Source organism: Semicossyphus pulcher, unplaced genomic scaffold, assembly GCF_022749685.1.
Source record: "Semicossyphus pulcher isolate SPU_LCO1_2020_fin unplaced genomic scaffold, fSemPul1.0.p SCAF_1, whole genome shotgun sequence".
Taxonomy (NCBI): Eukaryota; Metazoa; Chordata; class Actinopteri; order Labriformes; family Labridae; genus Semicossyphus; species Semicossyphus pulcher.
Window position 1 is genome coordinate 2,248,205 of NW_027211603.1, and position 25,959 is coordinate 2,274,163.

The 25,959-nt window shown below is 41.3% G+C and overlaps 1 protein-coding gene across 1 annotated transcript in view; it reads left to right on the top strand.

The window, feature by feature from the left end:
• Window positions 1-3,502: 3,502 nt before the first annotated feature.
• LOC138589032 (transient receptor potential cation channel subfamily M member 1-like) overlaps window positions 3,503-25,959 on the top strand; it is a 28,088-nt gene continuing 5,631 nt past the window's right edge. The window contains exons 1-20 of the mRNA XM_069659310.1: window positions 3,503-3,586; window positions 12,052-12,128; window positions 12,643-12,835; window positions 12,934-13,147; window positions 13,442-13,566; window positions 13,906-14,077; window positions 14,521-14,695; window positions 14,908-15,031; window positions 17,704-17,776; window positions 17,906-18,006; window positions 18,251-18,421; window positions 19,827-19,961; window positions 21,480-21,530; window positions 22,022-22,162; window positions 23,297-23,326; window positions 23,411-23,703; window positions 24,020-24,248; window positions 24,610-24,741; window positions 24,819-24,959; window positions 25,063-25,191. Coding sequence (XP_069515411.1) covers window positions 3,503-3,586; window positions 12,052-12,128; window positions 12,643-12,835; window positions 12,934-13,147; window positions 13,442-13,566; window positions 13,906-14,077; window positions 14,521-14,695; window positions 14,908-15,031; window positions 17,704-17,776; window positions 17,906-18,006; window positions 18,251-18,421; window positions 19,827-19,961; window positions 21,480-21,530; window positions 22,022-22,162; window positions 23,297-23,326; window positions 23,411-23,703; window positions 24,020-24,248; window positions 24,610-24,741; window positions 24,819-24,959; window positions 25,063-25,191 — 2,790 coding nt within the window. The remainder of the gene's footprint in view (window positions 3,587-12,051; window positions 12,129-12,642; window positions 12,836-12,933; window positions 13,148-13,441; window positions 13,567-13,905; window positions 14,078-14,520; window positions 14,696-14,907; window positions 15,032-17,703; window positions 17,777-17,905; window positions 18,007-18,250; window positions 18,422-19,826; window positions 19,962-21,479; window positions 21,531-22,021; window positions 22,163-23,296; window positions 23,327-23,410; window positions 23,704-24,019; window positions 24,249-24,609; window positions 24,742-24,818; window positions 24,960-25,062; window positions 25,192-25,959) is intronic.

Consider the following 25,959-nt stretch of genomic DNA (forward strand, 5'->3'; position numbering starts at 1 on the left):
TTAGTGACATAATGTGTTTGTTTTTTTGTATGGAGCTAGAGAGCGGCCAACAGAGCAATACCAAAAGTGAAAAGAAAAACTTAAACTTAAAGTTTTTATCTTCAACTTTGAAAAATACAGTGAAAAGAAATTGTTGACCCATACTTCTATTACCTACGTTTCCTGAAGGCAACATGACTGAAAAAGTGATGTCATTCATAATTTCACGCACTCTACGTTGATGCCACGCCCCCTCGCAAAGTCTGAACTGAAAGATTTCATATATTCAATTGAAAACAGGATCTGAAACTGAAAAGATTAAACCTGCAAGGGAAAAAATAAAACCTCAAATATCAAACTGTGAAAGTGAAAAACAAATTGTTTATTCAATAGAACGTTTATAATTCCATACGTCCATATTTTATTAAAATTTGTGTTAATTTAATCATTTCTCTTTCATTTATTCATCTATTTTCTAGTGTGAGTGAAGGTTTTTTAATTATTATTATTTTTTAAACATCAACTTAAAAACCTGTCTTCTCTCTCTTTAACTGACAAATGTTTGAGCACCAATCGATCTCCGTATTTGTGCTGTCCATTATTAACCGATCAGGTGTTCTTTGTCTGCTGCTGTAAATGTTATTGTTTCTTACAGTTTGTTTTGGATTTTACTTTACATACATTTTTATATGTTTGAAAATGTGCTTGGCTCAGACTGGATCTAATTACACTTTGTAAGTTCTTTTGTGAATATAAAGAGAAGAGAGAAAAGAGCTCCAGTGTGACAGCAGAATAATCCTTACTGTTTGTAATCCCATATACCCGTGTGTCTCTCTCTCTCTCTCTCTGTGTGCTGGATTACAGCAGAGTATCTCTTTAATCCTGAAGGTTTCAGATTCATTCATGATCAAAAATCAAACATTCAATCACTTTAATTTCAAATTACATTCAGACAAATAAGCAGCACACACAAAGAAACAGGCACAGACACCACTGCATGTATGAGGACAGTAACAGCTCAGATTCATTGTGTAACTCTGCACTCATTCATTTCATATTTACTTATCATAGTCTAACTCTTGTGGACGTCATGTTTACAACTTAAAAAAAATTGTTGACATATAAAATAATAGAGCAAATTATGCTAAATTTGTAAAGGTGTTATGTTCTGTAAATGGAGCTGACAAAACGAGTGGTGTCCAATTTCCTGGGTTAAGATTTCTAAATTACCATGTGTAGCTTAAACCTGAAGAGCCCCTTACCCAGTCACCAGGGCGAGGGCCAAGAGGGGCAATTGATCTGGTATTTTGCTAATTAGTCACATAAAGGAGTTCTGAGTTCTGATATACAAATCTTTGGTTTTAGAATCGAGCTTTGGCTGTTTCTAAGCGGCTCCGCTCCTGTCGGCCCAGCTAGCATTAGCGATTAGCTCTGTAAATGGGGAAACGGACTGTACTTACATATCGCTTTTCTAGTCTTCAGACCATATTCAGCCTTTCACACAGTAATGGCACAGGCCTAAGTGCCAATCTCCAATCAGGAATGATACACATTCACACACCACGGCCATGCCTTCAGGAGCAGTGAAGTTTGTGGTTCAGTGTCTTGCAATCAGGGATCGAACCTCCGACCTTTGATTGATAGACGACCGACTCTACCACTGAGCCACAGCCGCCCCTGTAAAGGCTTGTTGTTTTGCAAGATGCTCCAGAAGGAACAGAAACACTTTTGTTTGATTGTTTTGTCCTTGATCTCTATTAGCAGATTCTCCATAGAAATGTAGAATCTGTAGGAAGGGACGTGTTTATACTACGCTTTTAGTCCAAGTAGTATTGACCAATCATGTATCAGCAGGCTGCGGCGTATTCAGGAAAAACAGTCCGTGTGGAGAGCAAAAGCAGGAGGAACGTAAGCCGACGTAATGACATCCCGGCTCCATCAGCGTCATCTGACAACGATTTAGCTTCTTATTAATCTCTATAAACAGACATCTGCATGCTAACAGCTAACAATCAGGGCTAAAGCTAAAATTTAACTTGAGATAAATTCCCTTGACACGGTGTCACGAAAGCCGTTCAGCGTTCAGAGTTCCAGACTTCCTCGAATGCATCAGATCGATCGACCTTTTAACAAACGAGCATTTTAAAGTAATTTTCTTCTCCTCTTGAGGACAGACCTGACAAAGCTTCATTTTGACTTCTTACTAATCTGCGTCATGATGTTGAAGTTTCGGCAAAGGTAAGACCCGTTAATTAAAGTCAATCACAAGAAAAATGGGTTCTCTTTCTGTAACAATGCAGCACACGGAAAAGGAAGTCTTGACCAGAAGCCACTTATTCTAACTGCTGGCTAAACGCCCGACACAGACTCCTAGACTATAGCCGATGGGATCCGAGATTGTTTTGTCCTCGATCCCGAGGGTGGAAAAAGTCCAGCTTGAGTCATTCTAGGTCATAAACTGGAAAACCCTGGGAATAGGTTGTCTGCTATTAATCAAAAGTATAAAGCAGAAAGCCAATTTTTAGTTTGAATATATTTTAAGTTACAACCAAAAGTAGTTTTAAGTAATTAAAGTAACGCTTTTATACTAAAATATGTGATTAATGAGTTTTAGAGGCCCAGGTTATGATCACGAGTTATTAAACAATAAAAATAAAAGCTGTATAACTTCAGTTTTCTCTCTTTAAATTCACATCGGACCTGTTCTTTATAAAAACTCACTTCACTTTGTATCAACTGTGTCGCAGATCAGAGAACCTTTCAGCGCATTCGACCCGTCGAGCAGCAGAAACACGTAAATAACAACCTCTCGGTTTGCTCTGCCGCACGTTCTGAGTGGTTTTGGAGGCAGAGTCATCCTAAAGTAGATTTACCTTCAATCACCATTTATTAAATCTCCATCCATTAAAGAGCACCACCCTCCGTCCTCAGCAGCATCCTCTAATCCTGATTACAGAGGCAGAGAGAACGGACGGGGTCTCTGCCTGTTACATCCCACCGCAGACGCCTGAACGCATCACAAGCCGAAGGCTGGAGCACAGCAGGACGGCAGGGACGAGACAAAGGAGGAAACAAGGGAAGACAAGGAGACAAGAGGAGACGAGAGGTGTTGAAGTGCAAGAGGGCACAGTAGACGGAGGAAACTAGAACAGACAGAAGGAGGCAAGAGACAGAAAAAGGACACAAGGGAAGACAAGAGACAAAGGAGGCCATAGGAGACAAGGGAAGAACAGACAAAGTAGGGACTAGGAGACAAGAAACAGAGAAGATAAGGGAAGAAAAGGACACAGAGACAGGAGACAATTGACAGAGGAGGAAACAGAGTACGCAAGACAAAGAGAGAGGAGACAAGAGAAACAAGGAGGCAAGAGACAAAACAGATACAAGACATGAGGAGACAATAGACAGAGAAGATAAAGCAAGACTACAGGAGACAGGAGGAGACAAAGAGACAGACGGAGGAGACATAGAGGAAAGACTGAAGACAGGAGGATGAACGTGGAGGACAGCTGAACTCGTCAACATGGACAGCAGAGGGAGGAGAGGGACTAACGGGTCGTTCAAACGCTCGTCCATCAAACGCAGCGCGTCGTCTGGATCACAGAGGGTAAGACCGTCACCTCTGAGGGTTCAAACACACATAGCTTTATTATCTACGGATAAGAGTCTACGGTTTGAATGCTCTCTCTCAGTTTAACCTGAAGAATATGTTGCTCGTGTCTTTGTAGTGAGGAGCTGAAAACATCAGATAAGGACGCTGTAACCATTTTATGATCACCAACTGTTCTTGTTGTGTCTTTTTCCTCTGGGCTGGAGAGTTAGCTCCACCTGTTGTTTATGGGCCTGATCAACAACTTCATTTACAATTTTCTATTAAGTTTAGATGGAAGCTTGAGTAGTAGTAGTAATGAGATGATCGAGATGATTTTGGGCCTGATTCCCTCCTTCAGACAAACGTATCAAAGTCCTGATGTTTGATGGATCTAAAGATGATCTCACCAGATGTTCCTGCTGTGAGGGATGTTAGAGTGATTTTACTTCCCCCGATCTGCCCAGCAGAACGTCGTGGCCGCACCGATTTCAAATATTAAACATGTTCAATATTTACGATCTGATATCCTGTTGAGTGGGGGAACCCCGAGGACAGCTGAGCTCAGCTCTGTGGATCGTCATGTGGAACCAAACGATAGCCAATCAGGAAGCGAGCTGACTGAAGCAGGAAGCACGACAACCGCAGCCATGGCGACCAAAGCAAACATGAAGCATAAAGTAACATGTACAGCTCATGTTCACGCCGTCTCCACCACTTCATCCACAGTTTGTTCTTTTTTCTTCCTGAATTTTCAGTAAAAAGTCCAAAAACTATCATCGCCAATTCTTCCTGCCCGTCGTCCGCCATGTTTGTTTACTCTGAAGTCTCGTTTGACCGCCTGAGATTTAGTGAGATTGGCTTGGATTGGAACAAGGGGCAATTGGTTTGCAACAGTAGCACACACAAGAAATAAATTCATACATATAAGCCCCATGGATGTTATCATGATGGGCACAAAGCCAACAGTCCAATGTGCAATGGCAACAATGCGTACAGCTTGTACCCAACTGCTGATGGAACAAATGACCTAAGATATCTGCTGGAGTTGGCCGTCCTAGTGTAAGTGAACCTCCTCCCTGTTGGCAGGAGTCTAAACTCTGCATGAGGAGGGTGGTGAGGCTCTTCCAGGACAGCCTTTGCATCCTGAGTGGCTTGTACTCGATGAATATGGCCGAGATCATTAAAGTTAATGCCAACAATCTTTTGGCAAAGTTTAACAATATTTCCCTGTTTTTATAAACAATGCTGAGGACGCAGAACCAGCAGACAAAATGTAAAGTTAATAGAGTTGTGAGAGTCGGACTCTGGCTGTTGGTGAATGAATCTGTGAGTGTGTGATGTGCTGTTTGGGTCATCTGTCGCTCTCCACACACTACAGGAACAAAACTGTTCAATCTGTCATCATCTGTCGTCATGCGGGCTCGCTCCCATTTCACACATCTGTTAAGATTTTAGAAATCCTTTAATGTGCGACAGCCTTAAGTTGGCAGAACAGTTTCCAAAAGGAGAGTCACATGATTTAGAGATTAGCTACACGACGCTAGCACTGATGGGAAATATATTTCAAATATTAAGATGCTGCATGTTGCAAACAGACATGGATTGGGATTAAAAAGAAAACAGCCCCGATCAACCCCACCCTTCTATTAAAAGAAAAAGCTTCAGATAAACTCTACAGACTGATTCTGCAGCACAGAGCACACACTCCCATGCTGATACGAGTCATGTGACCTGGTAAGTTTGGGGTTAATTGATTGCATGTGATTTAGCTCCACAAACACAATCAGCTGTTTCTTCTCTCGGCCGAACATGTGACTGAAATCAGACACATTTAACTGGCAGTGCCTGTGAAACTTTTTAACCCTGAGGACTTTTGCTCCAATAAGAGTTTTAATAAAAGTTTCACATGAAACCTGCCATTTTATCATCTTTATTTCTACACATTTTAATAACTATAAACGCAAAATAAGTAAAGATTTAGGATGTTTTAATCAGCAGTTTGGACTGGAGGGAAATCTCTTTTTTCTTAATTTGAATTCTTTGAAGAGTTAAAATAATCAGTAGATGTAGAAAACGTGTGACTGTGTCGTCATATTACTGCTGACTCTCGGTCTGCCCGTCTCCAACATGGCTTCTGCAGTTTGATTTTAAATTATTTAAACAAATGTTTTCAAAATATTACATTTTAGTCGACTAGGTAAGTAAAACTCTTAAGGCAAACTAAAGACAACAAACACCAGCAGGGTGGAAACCAGGGGAGAGAGGAACTCTGAGCCCGCCCTCTGGGAACAAGCCTCAACATTCAAAGGGCCTGGTGGGCGTCACAATATGCTGCTACAGTGAAACAGTTTATTGTTTTATTCATATAGTACCATTATAAAGTGTAAAACACCCTGAATATTGGGTGAAAGAAACCTCATCCTGGTTCTGATTGTTGACTCACTGGTACTGGGTGATCAACATCATCATTATCCCCAATTCACTGTCTATACTAAGCCACCAGAAACCTCTGAGACTGCTCTCATGGTGGGACTCTCAAATGCTCATATAAGGTCATAGTGTGCTGCTGTGTTTCATGTCCATGGGCTGCTCTTAGACTACAGCTTACATTACAATTCAACCAATTCCTAGCAAATGTTAAAGTTTGATTTGAGTACACAATATAAATTCCTAGTTAACAGAAATGTCACGTAGAAAGTAGTTCAATGCTAACGTTTAAGGTGGCATTCAGCTAAACATTACCTTTGATAGTATTACATGATAAACATACATAGCTAATGTTGCTAATGTCAACCAGTTCCTAGCTAACATTACAGTGTTATACGCTCTGTCACAATTTAGGGGCTGCATCCTTCGAGGACGTATTTGAAGGCCAGTGTTGTTTCGAAGGATGTCCCATTTAGAAGGCTCCTTCTGGTGCAGCCGACAAATGCTAGTTAGCCCACTAGCTGCCTGTTGCTAGACGTCAGGAGCCACGTTTGTTGACGCAATGTTTAAGGGCGGGAACAGTTGGTGACGCAAACAGGAAATCCTCCGTTGACCAGACCGTCTCATTTCAGTTTGGCCTTAGCGCCTACACAGGCTACGGATGACTCATCCTTCGTAGACCGCGTACACAACTATTGTCTTAAAGATAAGGTGAGCTAGGAATTGGTTGAATGCTAACGTAAGATATTGTCTAAGCATGACGTTAACAGAATTCCTAGCTAACACCAATTGATCTTATTAAATGGTTGTAATTAATGGTAATGTTATCAAGGAATTAACGTGAAAGTAAAAAACACAATTTTTTTTATTAGCAACCCAGTTTTCACAACAGCAGGAGAGTGATGTGTGGGTGAAGCTTTGATTGTGCCTAAACAACAGCATAAGTAGGTCTGTAATGCACAAGAGAGGTTGCACCAACATCAATGCATTTACAGGACGACACTCCAGAGAACGTCTGTGTACGTGCTTCTTTGCAGAGAATAAATGTAGACATCCACAAATGAATACACTAAACAGCCGGCAACTTTGGCAGCTGTAAATATACCAGTGTGGCTCGCCCAGGTAAACTCTACGTGTGGGGAAACACTGGCAGTCTAGCAGAAAGATTCGACCAGTTCCTAGCTAACATTACTGTTTAATAATATTAGATGAAATTTTATTATAAGCTACGATTATGTAGAATGCTAATTTTAGCTGTTAGCTAATGAGTTATAAAATATGTTATTTTATGTTAGACACCCTTCCACATCCATTTTCTTTCTGGTCCACCAGGAAGCAGCAAAAACAATAAGGATTTATGAGATTCCCTGTGTTGTTACCATTTGCAAACATGGGAAAGAGCAATGAAAACGTTATTACAGCATTTAAGTTTCCCACCCTGAGCATGGCGTCAGAGGAAGATAGCTGCTGTGTGATTCCAGAGTTCCACCTAGTCCCGCCTAACTGCTGCGATTGTCTAGCAAAGCTTATAGCCCAAACCATGACCTTTTCATAAACCCAGCCATGTGCATTGTTGATGTTGGGAATTGGTCAGAGTTTGTTGAGGTTTAAGCACCAACACCACTTGGTGAGGTTTGGGAAGAGATCATGGTTTGGGTTGAGTCAACCTGGACTTTGAGACGCAACAGGAACGGCGATCTCCTGTAATCCTGGGGGGGGGAAAAGCTTCCTAGCAAAAACCTCTTTAAGGAAACTTTAAGGAAACTAGCCAGTCACAGCTCATTAGGGCGGGATTAGGAGGAACCGCTCAGTATTTACCCGGACCAGGTCCGCTCTGATAGGTTGAGAGCTGCAGGTCCACTTCCTGTATGTGTAAAAAATAAAAGCCGGTGATATAAGAGCTCATTATGCAAACAAGTTGCTCCTCTGAACAACATTAATCTCATTTAAACCCTGATAATCCAGATCCTGCTGGCCTCACTCACACTCTCTGTTCATTGTTGTGAGTCTCAGCTGCTGTTAATCCGTCACACAGTTTTCATTCAGCCGCTCATTTATTCAAACACGCTCAGGTCCACCGTTACACGCTGCATTCATCCAAGTGTCAGCACAGGTCTGAGGTACTTGTTCATTAAGTACTTTACAGTTTCTTCATACTTCAAACTGAGCAACATGTCAGAGTAACTGCTGATTCATATTTTTAACACATTTGGCTGATTATAAAACTGCTGATGGGGGTGATTATTAATAATTGATTTGGACATTTGGTCCAGAGACATATCACCTCCATCCAGTGTTTCTAATCAGGAAGGAGAATACTAGCGTAAATACGAGTTCCTGTTTCTTCTATCATGCTTCACCTCCTCAGGTTAACTACTGGTATTAGTGACAAGATAATGTTTTTATGGACTTTACTCAATTAAATGTAAAATTTAGGATCTTTTACAGTCGTGGTGATAAAAAGTCCCTTCAGCTTTAAACTGAGAAATAAAAAAGGCCTTACATGAAGTTAGTCGATACTTTTTAAATTCCAACATGGTGGACAGGACCATCAGTCCAAGCAGAATGCCTGCGTCATGGGTTCCACTAGACCTCTGAAGGTGTGCTGAGGTATCTGGCGCCAAGACGTTAGCAGCAGTTCCTTTAAGTCCCTGGTTCTCAACTGGTGGGTTGGGACCCGAAAGTGGGTCTCAGAGCTGTTTTCAGTGGGTCGCGGTTGTGTGGCCAAAAGTCTGTGCTGCGCTTTTATTTTGAAGAACATGTGTTTCCTTTGACGTGCGTGCAGTATTCACACTCCATGTATCCACTGATTGGGTAATCCCAGCTACAGTTACTTTCACAGTCTTCAAACTTGATGAGCCCGACAGTAGTTGTGTTTATGTTGCAGTTTTTAAGTTTATTTCTGTTGAAAAAAGCAGTTAGCTGAATGAATTGTAGAGGGAATACGCTCTTCTTATGCACTGTTGCCTGCTGGTCATTTGGCTGATGTTTTGTCATGTTGACATACTGTGATGTTTCGTTCCATCCAAGGACCAAACTGTACAGATTTAATAGATACTGAAAGATAATTTGTCATTAAGGAGGTGTTGGTGGGTCCTGAGGCTAGAATAGTTGACAACCACTGCTTTAAGTCCTGTAAGTTGCGAGGTGAGGCCTCCGTGGATCGGACTTGTTTGTCCAGCACATCCCACAGATGCTCGATTCTCGTTGTCATGTTCCTCAAAGTTCAGAAGAACTAGAACAAAATAAAACTTTCTTTGTGTTTTGGACTGTTGGTCAAACAAACTCTGCATCATATGAATTAAATGGTTCACCAATTCATCATGTAAATAATAATCTGATTATTCCACAGTGGAAACATTTGTTACTTTCAGCCCTTAACTCTGTAAGATTAGTACTGTCTCTATAGTGACAGCTTGTTTTTCATTTCAAATTAAGATAAATATATAAATGGCTGTTGTGTCCTGCTGAGGGTATGTCAGTAATCACAAGGCCATACTTCCCTGCTTGTTGATCTGATCCGAGTAAAGTTCAGGATTTCACTGTGAAATGTGGTGAAGAAAAATAAACGTCAACAAGCAGGAAACAAAAACTTGAGAAGCCGTTGGATTCAGTTTTCTGTTAATGAGGGAAGTTTTCCGCTGTTGGATGTTTGTGCGGATTTCTCAAAGCAGATTTGTTGAGTCTTGGATGAAAATACTCTTGTGTTGGAGCTCGACGGGTCATGAGACTCCAAGAAGGATTACCTCGGACTGGAGTCATGAGACCAGCTCCAACAAAGAGCCCTGCTGCCTCACATGCTCGTCATATGAACCCGCTCAGCTGCATAAAGTCAACTCCTGACTTATCTCCTGAGCTGCACTGAGGCTGCAGACAGAGGCAGACATCACCACAGAACCACAGGGTCCTCGCAGAGCTGCCCTGGTCCTCGTAGGGCTCACAGGTCCTTGCTGAGCTGCCCTGGTCCTCATTAAATTTCTGGGTCCTCGCTGAGCTGCCGTGGTCCTTATAGGGCTCATGGGTCCTTGCAGAGCTGCCGTGGTACTTATCGAATTCCTGGGTCCTCGCAGAGCTGCCTTGGTCCTCACAAACCTGCCTGATCCTCATAAGGCTACCAGGTCCTCGCAGAGCTGTCCTGGTCCTCATAAGGCTACCGGGTCCTCACAAACTTCTCTGGTCATCATAAGGCTACCGGGTCCTCGCAGAGCTGTCCGGGTCCTCACAAACTTGCCTGGTCCTCATAGGGCTCACCAGTCCTCAAAGAGCTGCCCTGGTCCTGGTATGTTGAGGTAGAGACGAGAGTTGACAGATTCATGATTCTGAAGATGAGGCGCCTCAAAGGTTTGTTGGGAGTTGGAAAGTTTCATATTTGATATCCAGATTGTGTGAGTGTCAATATGTCAGGAAAGGGTTAGGGTTAGAAATGTTAAAAACAGCTCAAAAAATAGTTTATTTTAACCACGATGTTTCTTCTATTTTAATGGTGTGAGTGTGAATGACGTTTGACTAAAAATGCATTTTTGTTTTTACCAGAAAGTTTCAGGTTGAATACAGGTTGAAAACTGCTTCTACTTCTTTATTGTCTAGCCCTAGTCCTAAATTCATAAAAGTACCACTGCAGTATTTCTACTACTGTAGTTTTGCTACTCCAGCAGTGTTTGTCCTCCTGCTGTATTTGTACTCCTAAAGTACTGCAGTATTTCAGCTGTGAATAAGTGTGAGCTCTGTGCTGAGACTCGGAGCAGGGTGTGTAATCAGGACACAGGGAGTTTTTTAAACGTTCCTCCGCTTCCTCACACACTTGTCTGCAGGCTGCTTCTTGCTCAAGAGCAGTTTGGTCTTTGGAGATTTGAAACAAGAACCTTTCAGTCCGTTCAGGTCGTATCTTTACTTAATGCACCTAAAGTCTTTTTTTGAGAAGGAACCTGCAGCCTGCCAGGGTTAAACATTTGTCCAGATGAGATGATGAATTATCAATCAGGTTTTCTTTGATTCATTTCCTGATGGGAGGATGTCAGGTGACGACATGATGATGATGATGGTGGTTGTTCATCATGCACGTGAAAAAGACAATAAAAACTGCAGCTCGTGTGACATTCAGACACTAATCCTCCATCAGCCAGAGTGCACGAATTTCACAAAGTGCTTCAATGACTCGCAGACAAAATAGCACACACATACACACACAGAGTAACACAATAACACACACAATAATACACAGCGTTATACACAGTGTCATTAGTGCTGTATGGATTTAAACACAGATTTAAAGGGCACTTCTGTGTGTTTTGTGTGCAGCAGCAGCAGCCGCAGGATTAGGATGTGGACGATAAGAGGATTTGATGCATAAAGAAATGGAAAGCTCCACTCTCCCAGTAATTAGCCAGATTCATTCAGACATGAACGGTTTGATGTTTCAGCCTTTTTGTTGCAGTTTAATGTCAAGTTCAAGCTTAATGTGCGCGATTCAGTTATTATATTCATCATTAAAGCTCGCTGTGTGAATCCTTCAGTGTGTCACTCAACATGTGCTGAGTATGTTCAAAAGATTTACAAGACTTCTTTTTTATGAGAAGATCAAGACAAAGAAAAAAAAATTAAAATGTTCCTTTATCTTTATCAGAATATCCCAACCAAATGTATGTCTGGTTTTAAACTAAATACGTCTGTTGAAAGGTTTGTTGTCGTCTGTTTGTTGAAAATGTGTGCAAGAAATAACCATTAAGTCTCTTAAAAGCCACCAGACTCCATTGACAAAAAGCGTTATTTCACCCTGTTAAACACGGGAGTTTCTGGTCTACTGCTGCGTCAGACGTTGAGTTTGTTTGTGTTTTTGTCGAGTTACATAAATATTAGGATCCAACCCTGCCATTTAAAACATAAAATAACAAACAGACTGATCGAGGCAGCGGTAGCGTCTCATGTTCTGTGAGCTAAAATCAATGTTTTTGTCAATGGAGTCTGGTGGCTTCAAAGAAATAATATTTGTAGAAGTTATCACTGACTGATTTTCTGTTGTTTGATTAAATTGTTGACTTCCTGTTTGACTTCAGACTCAGAGGGTATGGATCGAGAAAACTTTCCAGAAGAGAGAATGCATCCAGATTATTCCCAGCAAAGACACCAGCAGGTAAAGATCTGTGTGGACATGTTGTTGACCGATAAAGGATGGGTTCAGAACGTCTGTGTTAGAATTGCTCCAATAGATTGCTTAGGACGCCAGGCATAAGGAGGGTTGTAATGGATGTATTTTGGTGGATGTACTTTCATTGGGCACATTTGCCTGGGGGGATTATTTTGCAGCTATTACAGCTCGTTTTGAGGCTGAAGCTTAAGCAATCTACCGGTGCAATTCCTCCTCTTCATGTGTGAAAGGCAGTTTATTTATAAATCTTTAATAGTCTGAGAAGGAGAATTAAAGGTGGTATCATCCAGCGTCAGACTACAGGAGCTACAGATTAACTTCAGAGGAGGACTGTAGATTCTTAATAACATCTATTATAAATTATTTGGTATCTGTTAATGCCCAGGATGAACACAGGGATTACATCTATGTGGGACCTCACTGAAATTTTAAATGTGGACTGCTGGAGTCACTCTTGCGGTTGCCGTCTAACCAAACATAAACTGTTGTTGGTGTTCAGGTGCAGTTGTGGTCAGCTGTTGACACAGCACAGCGGCATCCTTCCAGGGACCAAAGAGGAAGGGGCCCCGCTGGTTCAGCTGGAGACCCAACCTACAGAGAGATGGAGTCCCCTCAAACACACCCAAACCACCCCCACGGACGCCTACGGAGTCATCGAGTTTCAAGGAGGAGGACTCATCAACAAGGCCATGGTGCTTCATACACTTTAATATTTGATATTATGTAATGTTTCTCCTGCTGCACCAGTGGACCAGCAACAGCTCCTCTTCCCTCTCCTTCTCTTCTGCAGTACATCCGGGTCTCCTACGACTCTAAACCAGACCACCTGCTCCACCTGATGGTGAAGGACTGGCAGCTGGAGCTTCCCACTCTCCTTATATCTGTCCACGGCGGCCTGCAGAACTTCGACCTGCAGCCCAAACTGAAGCAGGTTTTTGGGAAGGGACTGATCAAAGCAGCTGTGACCACTGGAGCCTGGATCTTCACCGGGGGAGTCAGCACTGGTAAGGAAGTCAGACACTGTATTTGTGCCTCTGTATCCAGTCTCTTGGCTAAGCTAACCGGGGAGTACTGTACACAAAGACTGGACACTGAATTAGAAGAGAAGGTTTTCAAAATGTAAAAATATTCCTTAAAGCGTGAGGAGAAGCACAGTTGGTTCACAGTAAAACGTTTTCCCACATGTTCTTGAATCAGTTGGCAGACGATGAATTTAACATGTTTGCGTGGTGGTCACAACCACACAGTGAACATTTTCCTTTCAAACATTTCTGACCAAACCTCCTCTCGTGTTTCAGGAGTGATCCGCCATGTGGGAGACGCCCTCAAAGATCACTCGTCAAAGTCCAGAGGAAAAGTCTGCGCTATCGGCATCGCACCATGGGGCATTGTGGAGAACAAAGAGGACCTCATCGGGAGAGATGTAAGTCGAACCAGAGTGAAACAGACCAAACTGAACCAGGCCAGATTTAACAAGACTGAACCAGGACAAAAAGTACTGCACTGAACCTGGCTGAATCAGAATTAGCATGACCCAAACCGACCACAACAGACTGAACTGGACCAAATTAGACGAACCAAGATTGAACAGGACCAGACAAGACAGATCAAACCAATCCAACCCAGACTGGAACCAAGCTGAACAAGAATCAGTCCAAACAGAGACCATCTTCGTATGAATATAAAGACTTGTTACTTTCCTGTCTTGTCCTGAGACTCAGTTATGACTCCTTCTGCCTCTGATTGGACCATTGTTTTTCAGGTGACGCGGCCATATCAGACAATGTCCAACCCACTCAGCAAGCTGTCAGTCCTGAACAGCAGCCACTCCCACTTTATCCTGGCTGATAACGGGACCACTGGGAAGTATGGAGCCGAGGTCCGACTCCGCCGGCAGCTGGAGAAACACATCGCTCTGCAGAAGATCAACACACGTGAGTGATGCAACATCCAGCATCGAGCTAATGCTACGATTCAACCACTTCTCTCTTGAGTAAACTGTCCTGGTTGAGAGATACTTAAAATAGTCTCCATAGATTTATAATTGCTGTGACAGTTTCAGACTCCAGGATTTGAATCAACACATCATGTGACCTGTGGGTTTCCCTTTGTCATCCTATGCCTGGAGCTGTGTGTAAGGCAGGGACAGCAAAGGGAGGCTCAGCCGTCACCTCTCACTTCGACCACAAAGGAGCCGATGAGTGCCGATGGAAGACACTGAAAACACCAAGCACATGAAGCCAGTGAACTAATCTGCTTGCAACCTAACTAGCAAGCCAGCTAGTTTGCATCTAGTTTAGCATGAACAATGTCATCCTTGCCCTGCAGGTTGTAGAGTCTCCTTGTTACAAATACGTCTGTTTTTTGTGTGTGTCAGGTCTAGGTCAAGGTGTCCCTGTGGTGTGTTTGATCCTGGAGGGGGGTCCAAACGTCATCTCTATCGTGTTGGAGAGTCTGAAGGAGGAGCCTCCAGTCCCCGTTGTTGTTTGTGATGGCAGCGGCCGCGCCTCTGACATCCTTTCGTTTGCACACAGATATAGCGAAGAAGACGGGTGAGTAACACTTGTGTCTGTGATCATACTGCTCAGGTCTGTGGAGTTCCTCAAGGTTCTATTTTAGGTCCTGTTTAATTCTCGTGATCCCATGATTTTATATTCACACATCCTGATCTCTTCTGTCTGAATTATTTACCGGGTAGGTGCTTCATTTAGCCCCTCACCTTAACAGAATCACATGACTGATGTTTGATGTTTCTCGTGCACAGGTTGGTGAGTGAAAGTGTCAAAGATCAACTGCTGGTCACCATCCAGAAAACCTTCAACTACAGTCGCAGCCAGGCGCTGCAGATCTTTCTCATGGTGATGGAGTGCATGAAGAAGAGAGCTCTGGTATGATATGACACTGATGTGGTGACACCTGAGGTCCTGTCTAACTGCACACATTCCTTTTATTCCAAAATAAAGCTGTTCTTTCATAACTTGTCTTCTCATCTGTGTGTCGTGATTCATCTGTGATTGAACTCAACAAATCAACATTCATCATCATCAACCAACTCTGTTTTAAACCATACTTTTATTACTGCACTTGTTTTCCCAATGAAGTTTGATGAAAAACATATTTTATGTCTGGACCGCCAGAAGAAATACTTTTATGAGTCAATGATGCGACACGTTTAAGTGGCAGGTTAGATGTCAGTGGATGTGGAATATAACAGTTTTAAACACAGGCCCTATTTTTACCCTTTTGGGGTTAATGACGTAAAGGAACATAAAGTTTTGGATTTGTCTCTGTCGTTAGTTTTAGCCAACAACTTCAAAATTGGCTGTAACATATGAAACATATCCTTAGGGGCAAATGGACCCAATCGAAGTACGTCGACTAAAAGAGATTGTTTTTGCCACTGACAGGCTCAGATTGTTTTTCTTTGTCTGACACATCACAGAAAGGATCCCTAAAGAGATGAACCCTTTTGTTAAAGAGGAAGAGGATTTTTTTAAACCATAAAAAGCTGTTACGCTTTCTTAAAAACCACCAGACACCACTGACTAAATAGTCATTGTAGCTCGCAGAACACTTTATTTTCTAAAGTTCCCAGCTAGCAGAGAGCTGTTTAATGAGCATATTAGGTGTTTCCTTTAAACACAGGAAGCTAAGGATAGGGACTTGTCAGAGATATTGATTGGCATATACATACAGCAGCCAATAGTATTGTATAAAATTGCTGGATTTGAAAACTTTTAAATACAGACAAATTAACAAGCCATCATTGCTAGCTAGCTAGTTAGCCCTGTGGGTCAAGGGAGAATTAAAAATGAGAGAATGCCTTTGATGCAAGATTAGTTTACGCTCCAGAGTGCAGCTTTGTGTTCCACTAAATGACAAACTCTCTACATAAGGACATTTTATTTTTTGTTGGGCCATACTGGCGTATAGATGACAATAAGTGCAAGACTAAAAAATAACTCAACCATCTATTTAGATTTCATGGGAACTGTAAAACAACTCCACCAAATACAAATCAATCACAAAAAGGAGCAAATACAATATTAATCTGTTTTTAAGAGTCAGGTGACCCATTCAACTCACACGAACGCTGTGAAACATAGAGAAGGATGCAATACCAGACGGACCTCCACATTAACTATGAGTCCTGGGAAATGTGCAGCTCTCCTCTCTGATATAAAACCTGCTTACTGTGACCTCAGCATTTGAAACATTAATATAATGATAAAGGTTTTACCTTTGACCCAAAACTGCACCGCTTAATGGAGATTGTTCTGTGACCCTCCACCATTTATTTAATCCCACAATCCTCTGCTTCTTCCTGAGAACAGCTGCAGCAGTCTGGCTATAAATTTAAATAAAATCACATCAATTCACTTAAATGATGACAGATTAAAATGCTGCAGGTTCTGTTTCTGCTAAGAAACAAGATGAAATAAGATGAAACATTAGGATTAAAACAGGACGGACTGAGCCGCTGAATGCGCTTAGGCCTATTTTAGTCAACTTATGTATTTACATCTATCAAGTGTAAGAAGTATGTGGCCACCATTGGATTGTGTTTGTGGACGACTATTTAAAGGCTTTAAGCCTTAGCATCCAGTCCTCACATTACATTTCTTAATAAAATTAAGCATTATAGAACAGTTAGGTCCAACAAAGTAATCTGATTGGACAAGAGGCATTCCATGACTGCTGATAGAGAACAACATCATGTATCACTCCGCCTCAGCCACGTGCTCTGAACACTGTTAATTAACATTACAGCAGACTGTGTATGTCTACATTGGTCAAGCTGGTACCTCTGAATCACACAGCAGACTCTGGCTATATGATACATTAAAACATACAGGTAAATGTACATTGTAAAAACAGCTGGTTTGTGGTCACCTGTAGACACAGTGCAGAAGAATGTTTGGGTTGCTTGGCAACAAAACTCTAGTTTCAGTTGATTTGTGGAACTAGTTGAGTTGGTGGAGAAAAAAATAATCTGTTGTTGATCAATACTTTTAACTACTATTTGCCGCTGGCATAACTGTTGTATTAAAAGCAATATCGGCCTGTGGCCTCGTGCCTACGACCGAATCGCAGCCGTGATGGTATTCACTCCCTCTCATGTCAAATTGGTGTTTATCAAATCCCCCCAAGGAGTGCCCAACACCAAATGTAAAAGCCCCCTAACAGGTGAGTGGATGTTAGCATTTAGCTTGAAGCATATCCTTTATTGGTATTACTACACTGATAACTGTTAGCCTGGATTAGTAGCACACTGATAACTATGAGCCTTAATTAGTATTAGTACATGCCACATGTGTGCCGCGGTCACAAGCAGCTGTTAAAGCTGACTGAGAGCTGCCCAGCTGTGATTAACACAGTCAACACTTCACATGATGTTTCAGAGGAAAGGACATCTCATTTTTTTACCATGCATGTCCCTCATGTCCCTCTGTTCTCTCTCCTTGCATAATTTCCCTGAATCTCTCCATTCATTAAAAGACTTTAGAGATTTGGGATGCAACCAATGTGTAGCTCACCTTGTTGTTTGTTGTGTGTGCAGATCACAGTGTTCAGGATGGGCTCAGAGGGACAGCAGGACATTGAGATGTCCATCCTGACAGCTCTGCTCAAAGGTAAACAAAGCAGCTTGATTTACTGTTAAACTTTTTGATCCCAGAGATTTCTGTTGTGTTTTGTCGTCTCAGTTAGTAATAAGTCTTTGAACCTGAAGTGGAACACCTTTCTTTGATGTGTGTTTTCAGGTACAAATGCTTCAGCATCTGATCAGCTGAGTTTGGCTCTGGCCTGGAACAGAGTGGACATCGCTCGCAGTCAGATCTTTGTGTACGGACTCCACTGGCCTGTGAGTTTACTGCTTTAGATCTGTGTGTTTGTGTTAAACCTGTTTGGGCAAAAAATGGACACTCTGTTTGCGTCCACCATGGAGTCCTATCTGTTAATGATTCAGATTTATGCATTAATAATTGGGACATAAAGAAGGGAATAAGGAGTGAAAAAATATGTTTAAAAAGAAAGTTAAAGTCTATCATCTTTAAACATTACTGTGTTCTGTGTCCCTGACTTCCTGTTTCATGCTGTATCTGCAGCCTGTGAGTGCTGGTGCAACTGACCGGCCTAAAAGTCCAGTTGCTCAGCGAGCGCCAGCAGGAGGTGGAGGAGGGAAAGGAAAGGCCAGAGGAAAGAAAGGAAAAGGAGGCAAAACCAAACCTGAACCACCTGAGGAGACGGATCCCAGGAAACTGGAGCTGCTCAACTGGGTAAGAAACCTGACAGACTGGAGATACTGAAATAAAACTGATATCATTATCAAAAATGATCACCAAGAGGTTCCACATTAAGTAAAGATTCACGTGTAAAATCACTATGTTGTTTATAGTAGTTGACTTTAAACACACGTACCTCAACACTCAACTTACCTCAAACTGTGATCTTTAAATTATTCTTTAGCTTAACAGCTAAGCTACGATACTGAACCCTATGTTTAACACTTTCAAGTGTAAAGCTAAACTGAATTAGCTAAACGGTTTAAATATACACTATATCTATAACTATATCATTAGTTACCAATGCAAGTGATCTGTAAAATAGTTTCAGTTAAGAAAATGAACCATTAGCTTGTGTTGATGAAAAAAACGAGCCATTAGCTTTACAGTTTAAGATACACAACTGAACCGCTGTACAGTGTAGATATAAAACTGTATCTGCTTTAATACCAAACTGAGCCGTTAGCTCAACAGTTTCAACACAATCTTCACAGTTTGCTTAAACAGAGAAGATACAAAACCCAACTGTTAGCTAACAATTCAGTTTGGTATTAAAGCTGTTAAGCTAACTGTTTCAGATGCAAAAACAGTTAGCAACAGTTTACATTCAAAGCTGAACCATTAGCTGAACGGTTTTAATACAAAGCTCAACCATTAGCTAAACACTTTAGATACTGAACCATTAGCTAAACAGTTTCAATTCAAATCTACACAGTTTGCTGAAACACAGAAGATACAAAACCAAACTGTGAGCTAAACTGCTTTAATACCAAACTGAACCGTTAGCTAACAGTGTCAGATGAAAAAAAAAGTAACAGTTAGCTTAATAGTTTACTATCGTTTGGTTTTAATACAAAACTCAACCACAAGCTAAACACTTTAGATACAACCCAAAACTGTTTGCTAAACATGTTTAATACACAATTTAAGCTTAACAACTTGAAAGCATAACTGAACCGTTAGCTAAACAGTTTCAATTTCAAATCTACACAGTTTGCTTAAACAGAGAAGATACAAAACCCAACTGTGAGCTAAACTGCTCTGATACCAAACTGAACCGTTAGCTAAACTATTCAGATACAAAACTGAAGTGGAAGATAAACAATTAAAATGCTAAACAGAACTGTCAGCTAAACTTTTTTTTAGAGACAATCTGAATCTTTAGCTAACATAAAACTCTAGTTAGGATATTAAACTGAACCGGCAGCTAACATCAGTCAAACTGTTAAATACAATAAATCTCACCACATATTAAACTCACAGAATTTATTCTCATGTTTTCTGCATGTCAGTGCGTGAATTCGTTTTACAACATTTTTTGAGCTTTGTGGTTGCTAGTTTTTGCAGGTTAGTCAGGTGACTGTTTTGAGAGGCACTGATGATGATAATGTTGCCTCAGGTGAACTCTCTGGAACAGGCCATGATGGACGCTCTGGTGTTGGACAGGGTGGACTTTGTTAAGCTGCTAATAGAGAACGGCGTGAACATCCATCACTTCCTGACTATCCCTCGTCTGGAGGAGCTGTACAACACGGTGAGAAACACCTGAGTGTTTTAATATATCGCCTGTATTTAAACCGTGACAGCTACACTTTAAAGATAAATTATTTTGGAGTCCACAATTGTAGCTTCAATTAAGAACACTAAATTCATTCTCTACGTAATCTTTAGCAACCTCGACCTCCATGGAGGCTGGGCCAAAAACTGCTGAATGGCTTTATTTCAGTAACATAAGGTCTAAAATGATTTGACTTAATAATGGTGTTAATATTTTAGGTGTTAGCTGCTCTGTTTGGTAGCAGTCAATTAAACACCTTCTTCTAGCTGTAATGCATTACAATGTGCACTTGTGTTTCAGTCTGGGATGAAATTGAGGTTTAGCGTTTCTCTTCTTGTTCTGAAGACGAGTTATTAAACAAAAGCTTTCTGCTCCATATTCTCATTGACATGTTGATCTGCAGCTTAACATCCATCAGTGATCCCCTTCATCTTGTGTTATATCACTGCTGTCTCTAATCTTTATCTGCTTCACTCAAAAAAAGGCTCTTAAAACAACATGTGGTGCTCATGTGAGTCACATTATTATCAGATCAAAGTGAAGCTCTCTGCTGCCGTCTGTGAGCTTCACCGTGTTCATCTGCTCATGACTGAAGTCAGATGTGAGTCGGCTCAGTCAAAGAAACAGCCAGAAGTCAAAAAATGCCCATGCTTTACCATATATACACATTTATATTTAAATTGCTATCATTGCTGAATGCATTATAATATTTACGAGAACACCATAATTGTTTAGTGTGCCAAGTGCAATATTAGTTTCTTCCAAGACATGAATTCTCTGCAGAGGTCTCCTCCTCTCCTGCTGGGCTTTTTGAGCTGCTTCCAACTTTGGCTCAGTTTGTTTCTCTGGTCATTTTGGATCCAGACTTCTAATGACTAAAATCCTTCGTCCAGAGAAATTTTGTAAAGATATAGTTTTTTAAAAAACACCAATATTTAAGAATGTAAATGTAAATGTTCTTTATTTATACAGCCCTTTACAACAACCCTTTCGGTGGACCAAAGTGCTTTACAATAGGTAGTAAATAAAAAGGAATAGATAAAAACACAATTAAAACACAATGAAAACAATAAAAGCAATACAATACAATAAAATAAAATAAAAATAACAGTAAAAGTGTCACCAAGAAGTGATGTTGGGTTGACTTGAAACTCTATGAAATGTCCGACGTGTGAGCTGAAGATTTGCAGACTGTCCGGTTAGATCTTGTTGTTAGATCTTTCCTTAACCAGTAAAGCTGCGTCAGTATTACAGAGATAAGTTTTATTATGATCCTGTTTCAAGATCGTTATATTTCCCAACACCTTTTAAACTAAGACACTGTATGCTGGGTAGTGCTTCAATTTGTCACCTGTTTGTATGCAGCACGAGTTGGCCATGATTCAATATCTTGATCAGATCAAACGTTGCCTGATTTAGAAATTAAACATTTAAAACATTTTGATTGATGTTGTTTCTCTTTTCACGAGTTTCCTGTTTGTTTCCTGTTTGTAGAAGCTGGGACCGGCCAACACGCTGCACTTTGTGGTCCGAGACGTGAAAAAAGTGAGTACTAGAGTTGACAGTTTTTCACTACCAAGGGAACTTTTTACTATTCTTATTACTGTTGTTATTCTGATTATTAATGACGATTTGTTTCCCAAACACAACAGAATTGGGCTCCATAAACAACCTTTAAATAAATAATGTCAGTGCAACAGAGTTTTCCAAGTGTTTCCTGTCTTGTTAAAATAACAGTTATAGTTTACTTGATTATTATTGAATAGGTTTTTAATTTAAGAATTTAACTAGTTATGTATCACAGAAGGTGTATTGTTTACTTGTATATTATCCTATCTTACGTATTTACCCGTAATTTATAAACATCCTGTTCATCCTGAATAATTAGTTTTAATATGAAATTTTTTTCTCAAGAATAGAAGTTGTGGAGTTTGTTGGACAGAATGGACGCTAGATATTTAAACCCTGATTTAATAACTCCTCTGTTAATCAGGGAGAAGAGGAAATATATTTTCAAACATTGATTTGTGTTTTAGGGGAATCTGCCTCCAGATTATCAGATCACGTTGATCGATATCGGCCTGGTGCTGGAGTTGCTGATGGGCGGAGCCTACCGCTGCAAATACACCAGGAAGAGCTTCAGGACGCTGTACAACAACCTGTACGGCCTCAAGAGAGTGAGTCACACACGGAGTGAAATCTGCTGCAACATGTTGGTCACTTAATGCTCAAACAGATTTTAATCCAGGTTAAGTAGAGCTGTGATGTATTACAGAGATAGTCCACTAGATGGCAGCACAGAGGAGGAACACTGAACAGACCAACACAGCATTTCCCCTTTTTTAAATTAATACATCACACAGAGACACACAGAGTATCTTTAGTTCACTATATTTTGTTTATTATGTAATTTATTTTCAGACAGAGATTAAACAACAATGGAGATCTCTACTAATATAGAGGACATAAAGGGACATTATGTGCAACATCAGGGATATAATCTTTCAACATTATGAATTAATCATGTACGCTTTCCTGTGCTCGGGATCGGATATGTTTTAATTCTTATCTCCACTTAAAGTTCTTGTTTTTTCCACTGACTGCTCTGATCGTTATTCTAAGTGTGTGACAACATTACAGAAAGGATCCCTATCAGAAAAAGACCTTTTTGTTACAGAGGGAGATGATTTTTTTAAACCAGAAACAGCCTTTACATCGCTCTCTTATAGCCACCAGACTCCATTCACAAAACCAGTAATTTTATCTCAAAGAACACAGAGTTGCTGGTCTACTTAGTTTTTCGTGTTATTGTGTGCTACACAAATGTGTTTTTGGATCCAGGTTATTTAAAACACCAATGTTTCATTTGTTTATTTAATTTAACACCAAAAAAACTAACAGCTCCAGGCAGAAGGAGAACTGCAACTCCCACATTCTGTAAGGTAAAATTGCTGTTTTTGTCAGTGGAGTCTGGTGGTTTGGAAGAGTGTGATCTAAAGGCTGTTTTCTGTATTCAAAAATAATAAATCTTTAACAAAAAGGGATGTCTCTGTAGGGATGCTTTCTGTGGTGTTATTAGACACTTAAAATAACAATCTGTCTGTGAAAGAACCAAGCACTTTTTTCGGAGAGGTAGTTCGTGCCCAACTAGGAGGTGTGATCTCACTTGAGATCCCAGATTACTTGTGATGTATCTCAGTGGAGAGGACAGCTGCCGGTACAGTGAACGCGTCAGCATCCTGTACCTGTTATACTGTAAGTGTCTTCCTATGATTAACCATAAACTGATTTTGTCTTATTTTCTTTTTCAGCCGAAAGCTCTGAAACTTCTGGGAATGGAGGTTTGTTCATATTTAATATTTTCAAACATGCTGTGAATGTGGAGATGATCTGAGCTGATGGTGACATACGTGTGCTTCCTGCAGGACGACGAGCCTCGTGCGAAGGGGAAAGGAAAGAAGAACAAGAAGAAGGAGGAGGAGGTGGACATCGACGTGGACGACCCGGAGGTCAGCCGGTTCCAGTACCCGTTCCACGAGCTGATGGTGTGGGCCGTGCTGATGAAGCGCCAGAAGATGGCGCTGTTCCTGTGGCAGCGGGGGGAGGAGGCCATGGCTAAAGCTCTGGTGGCCTGTAAACTCTACAAGGCCATGGCCCACGAGTCGTCACAGAGCGAGCTGGTGGACGACATCTACCAGGACCTGGAGAACAACTCCAAGTGAGTCCTGCAGAAGCTTTAGTGATGTTTTATACTCTTATATTTAAAGTATACTGCAATTATCCTTTAAGGAACATTGTCACGACAGGACTTTTTATTGTGATTGTGTTTTTATTTGGTAATTTTGCTGCTTTGCAGGAGTAAGAGCTACAATAAGAGCTGACATGTAGATTGAAATGACACCGTTTGATTTAAGAAACGACTTAAACTCAAATCACACATTAACATACATGCAAACAGAGCTGGAGTGTCTATAAACTTCCCCTCCAGAAGGGGGCGCTGTAGTGTCTGTAGACTGAGTGTGTTTCGTGTGCAGGGAGTTCGGTCAGCTGGCCTACGAGCTGCTGGATCAGTCGTACAAACACGACGAGCAGGTGGCCATGAAGCTGCTGACGTACGAGCTGAAGAACTGGAGTAACTCCACCTGTCTGAAGCTGGCCGTCGCCGCCAAACACAGAGACTTCATCGCACACACCTGCAGCCAGATGCTGCTGACCGACATGTGGATGGGCTGTCTGAGGATGGGCAAGAGCAACAGCCTCAAGGTACCAACAAGGGACGCTTTGAAAACACTAAGGCTGCTCTTTAGATCCATCTATAGTAACAGAAATACCCTCCTTACGACCTTACAGTGTTGGTCAGTGTTTTGGTGTTTTGAGAAAATGCAGGTGAGGCTGTTAGCTTGGCAGGTTACAAGCTAGCATGGAACCAGGTAAATCTGCAAGCTCCCAACTTTCCATCCGATCTGAAGTAAAAATGGAGGGGGCTTTGCTCTTTGGTTTCCAGCTGTTTTGAGGTTAAACTGTGATATCTCAGTTTAGTTTATCATCCCAGACTGAAAAAAGTTCAACTTTGATACACAAATACCTGCTGAGGTGTGATACTGACTTTATTTTACGTCTCCAGGTGATTTTAGGGATTGTTTTCCCTCCTGCCATTCTCCTCCTGGAGTTTCGTCTCGGAGATGAAGCGTCTTTTCATTCATCCAAAGAGAACGACGACGGAAAAACTAAAGAGGACGACAACAAATCCAGCAAGGTACCAGTCGATGAGAGCAGCATCAGTAACTTCACTGTTATTTTACAACAGCCTGAGTGATTAAGAGTTTGTTTCAGGACGCTGTGTCAAACGTTGATACGACGTCAAAGAAAGGAGACGAAGAGGAGGAGCAGAAGAAACAGAAGAGGAGGACTCCCATCGGGAGGAAGATCTACGAGTTCTACAGCGCTCCCTTCACCAAGTTCTGGTTCAACACGGCAAGTTCTAAATAACATCAGTTCCATATTGCTGTGCAGTTTACAGAAGATTAACACCCTGACCTGAATAGGAGGTGAAATGTGTGGTTTTTTTGTGTGTCAGATCTCCTACCTGGTGTACCTGATGTTGTATAACTACATCATCCTGGTGAAGATGGAGCGATGGCCGTCTCTGCAGGAGTGGATCGTCATCTCCTACATCATCACTCTGGGACTGGAGAAAGTCCGACAGGTGAGCGCCGAAACACTTTACTGCTGTCACACATCCGGCGAGACGATTTTAGTTACACTCTGCCGTGGAACATCAGTTCAAACATTGCACCTGTGGGTGGATGGATGGGTAGGTAGGTAGGTAGGAGAAAGAAAGTGTTGTTCATATTATACTTATATGTTACTTAAAAGGCAAAAACTTGGCCCCTGTTTTTACATATAGTTTGGGGTCTAAATGTCTAATAGGAACAATTACTTTTGGAAATGCTCCAGTAGATTTCTTCAGAAACATGCTGTCATAGTCACAACAGAATACTTTGGGCAAATGTGCCCGATCAAAGTTCTTGTTGTTTCCACCGACAGGCTCAGATTGTTATTCTGACAACATCAGAGAAAGGATCCCTGCAGAGAGAGACCTTTGTGTTACAGAAGAAGATGATTATTTGTTTACCAGAAACAGTCATTACATCATTCTTCTCAAAACCACCAGACTCCTTTAACATTTTTGTACCAAGAACAAAAGAGTCGCTGGTGTACCGCTGCCTGGATTGGTCAGTGACGTTGTTTTAATGTGTGACTCTGATGTTTTGAATGATTGATTCAGGCCCAACAAAATGTTTGTGTCACACAATAACACAAACAAACCAACCGATCGATGCCGTCGCAGACCAGAACCTCCCGTGTTCTGCAAAGTAAAATTGTTGTTTTTTTCAATGGAGTCTGGTTGCTTTAAAGCAGCAGTTAAACAGATGTTTCTGGTTAAAGAAGGATCCTAATGTTTAACAAAAAA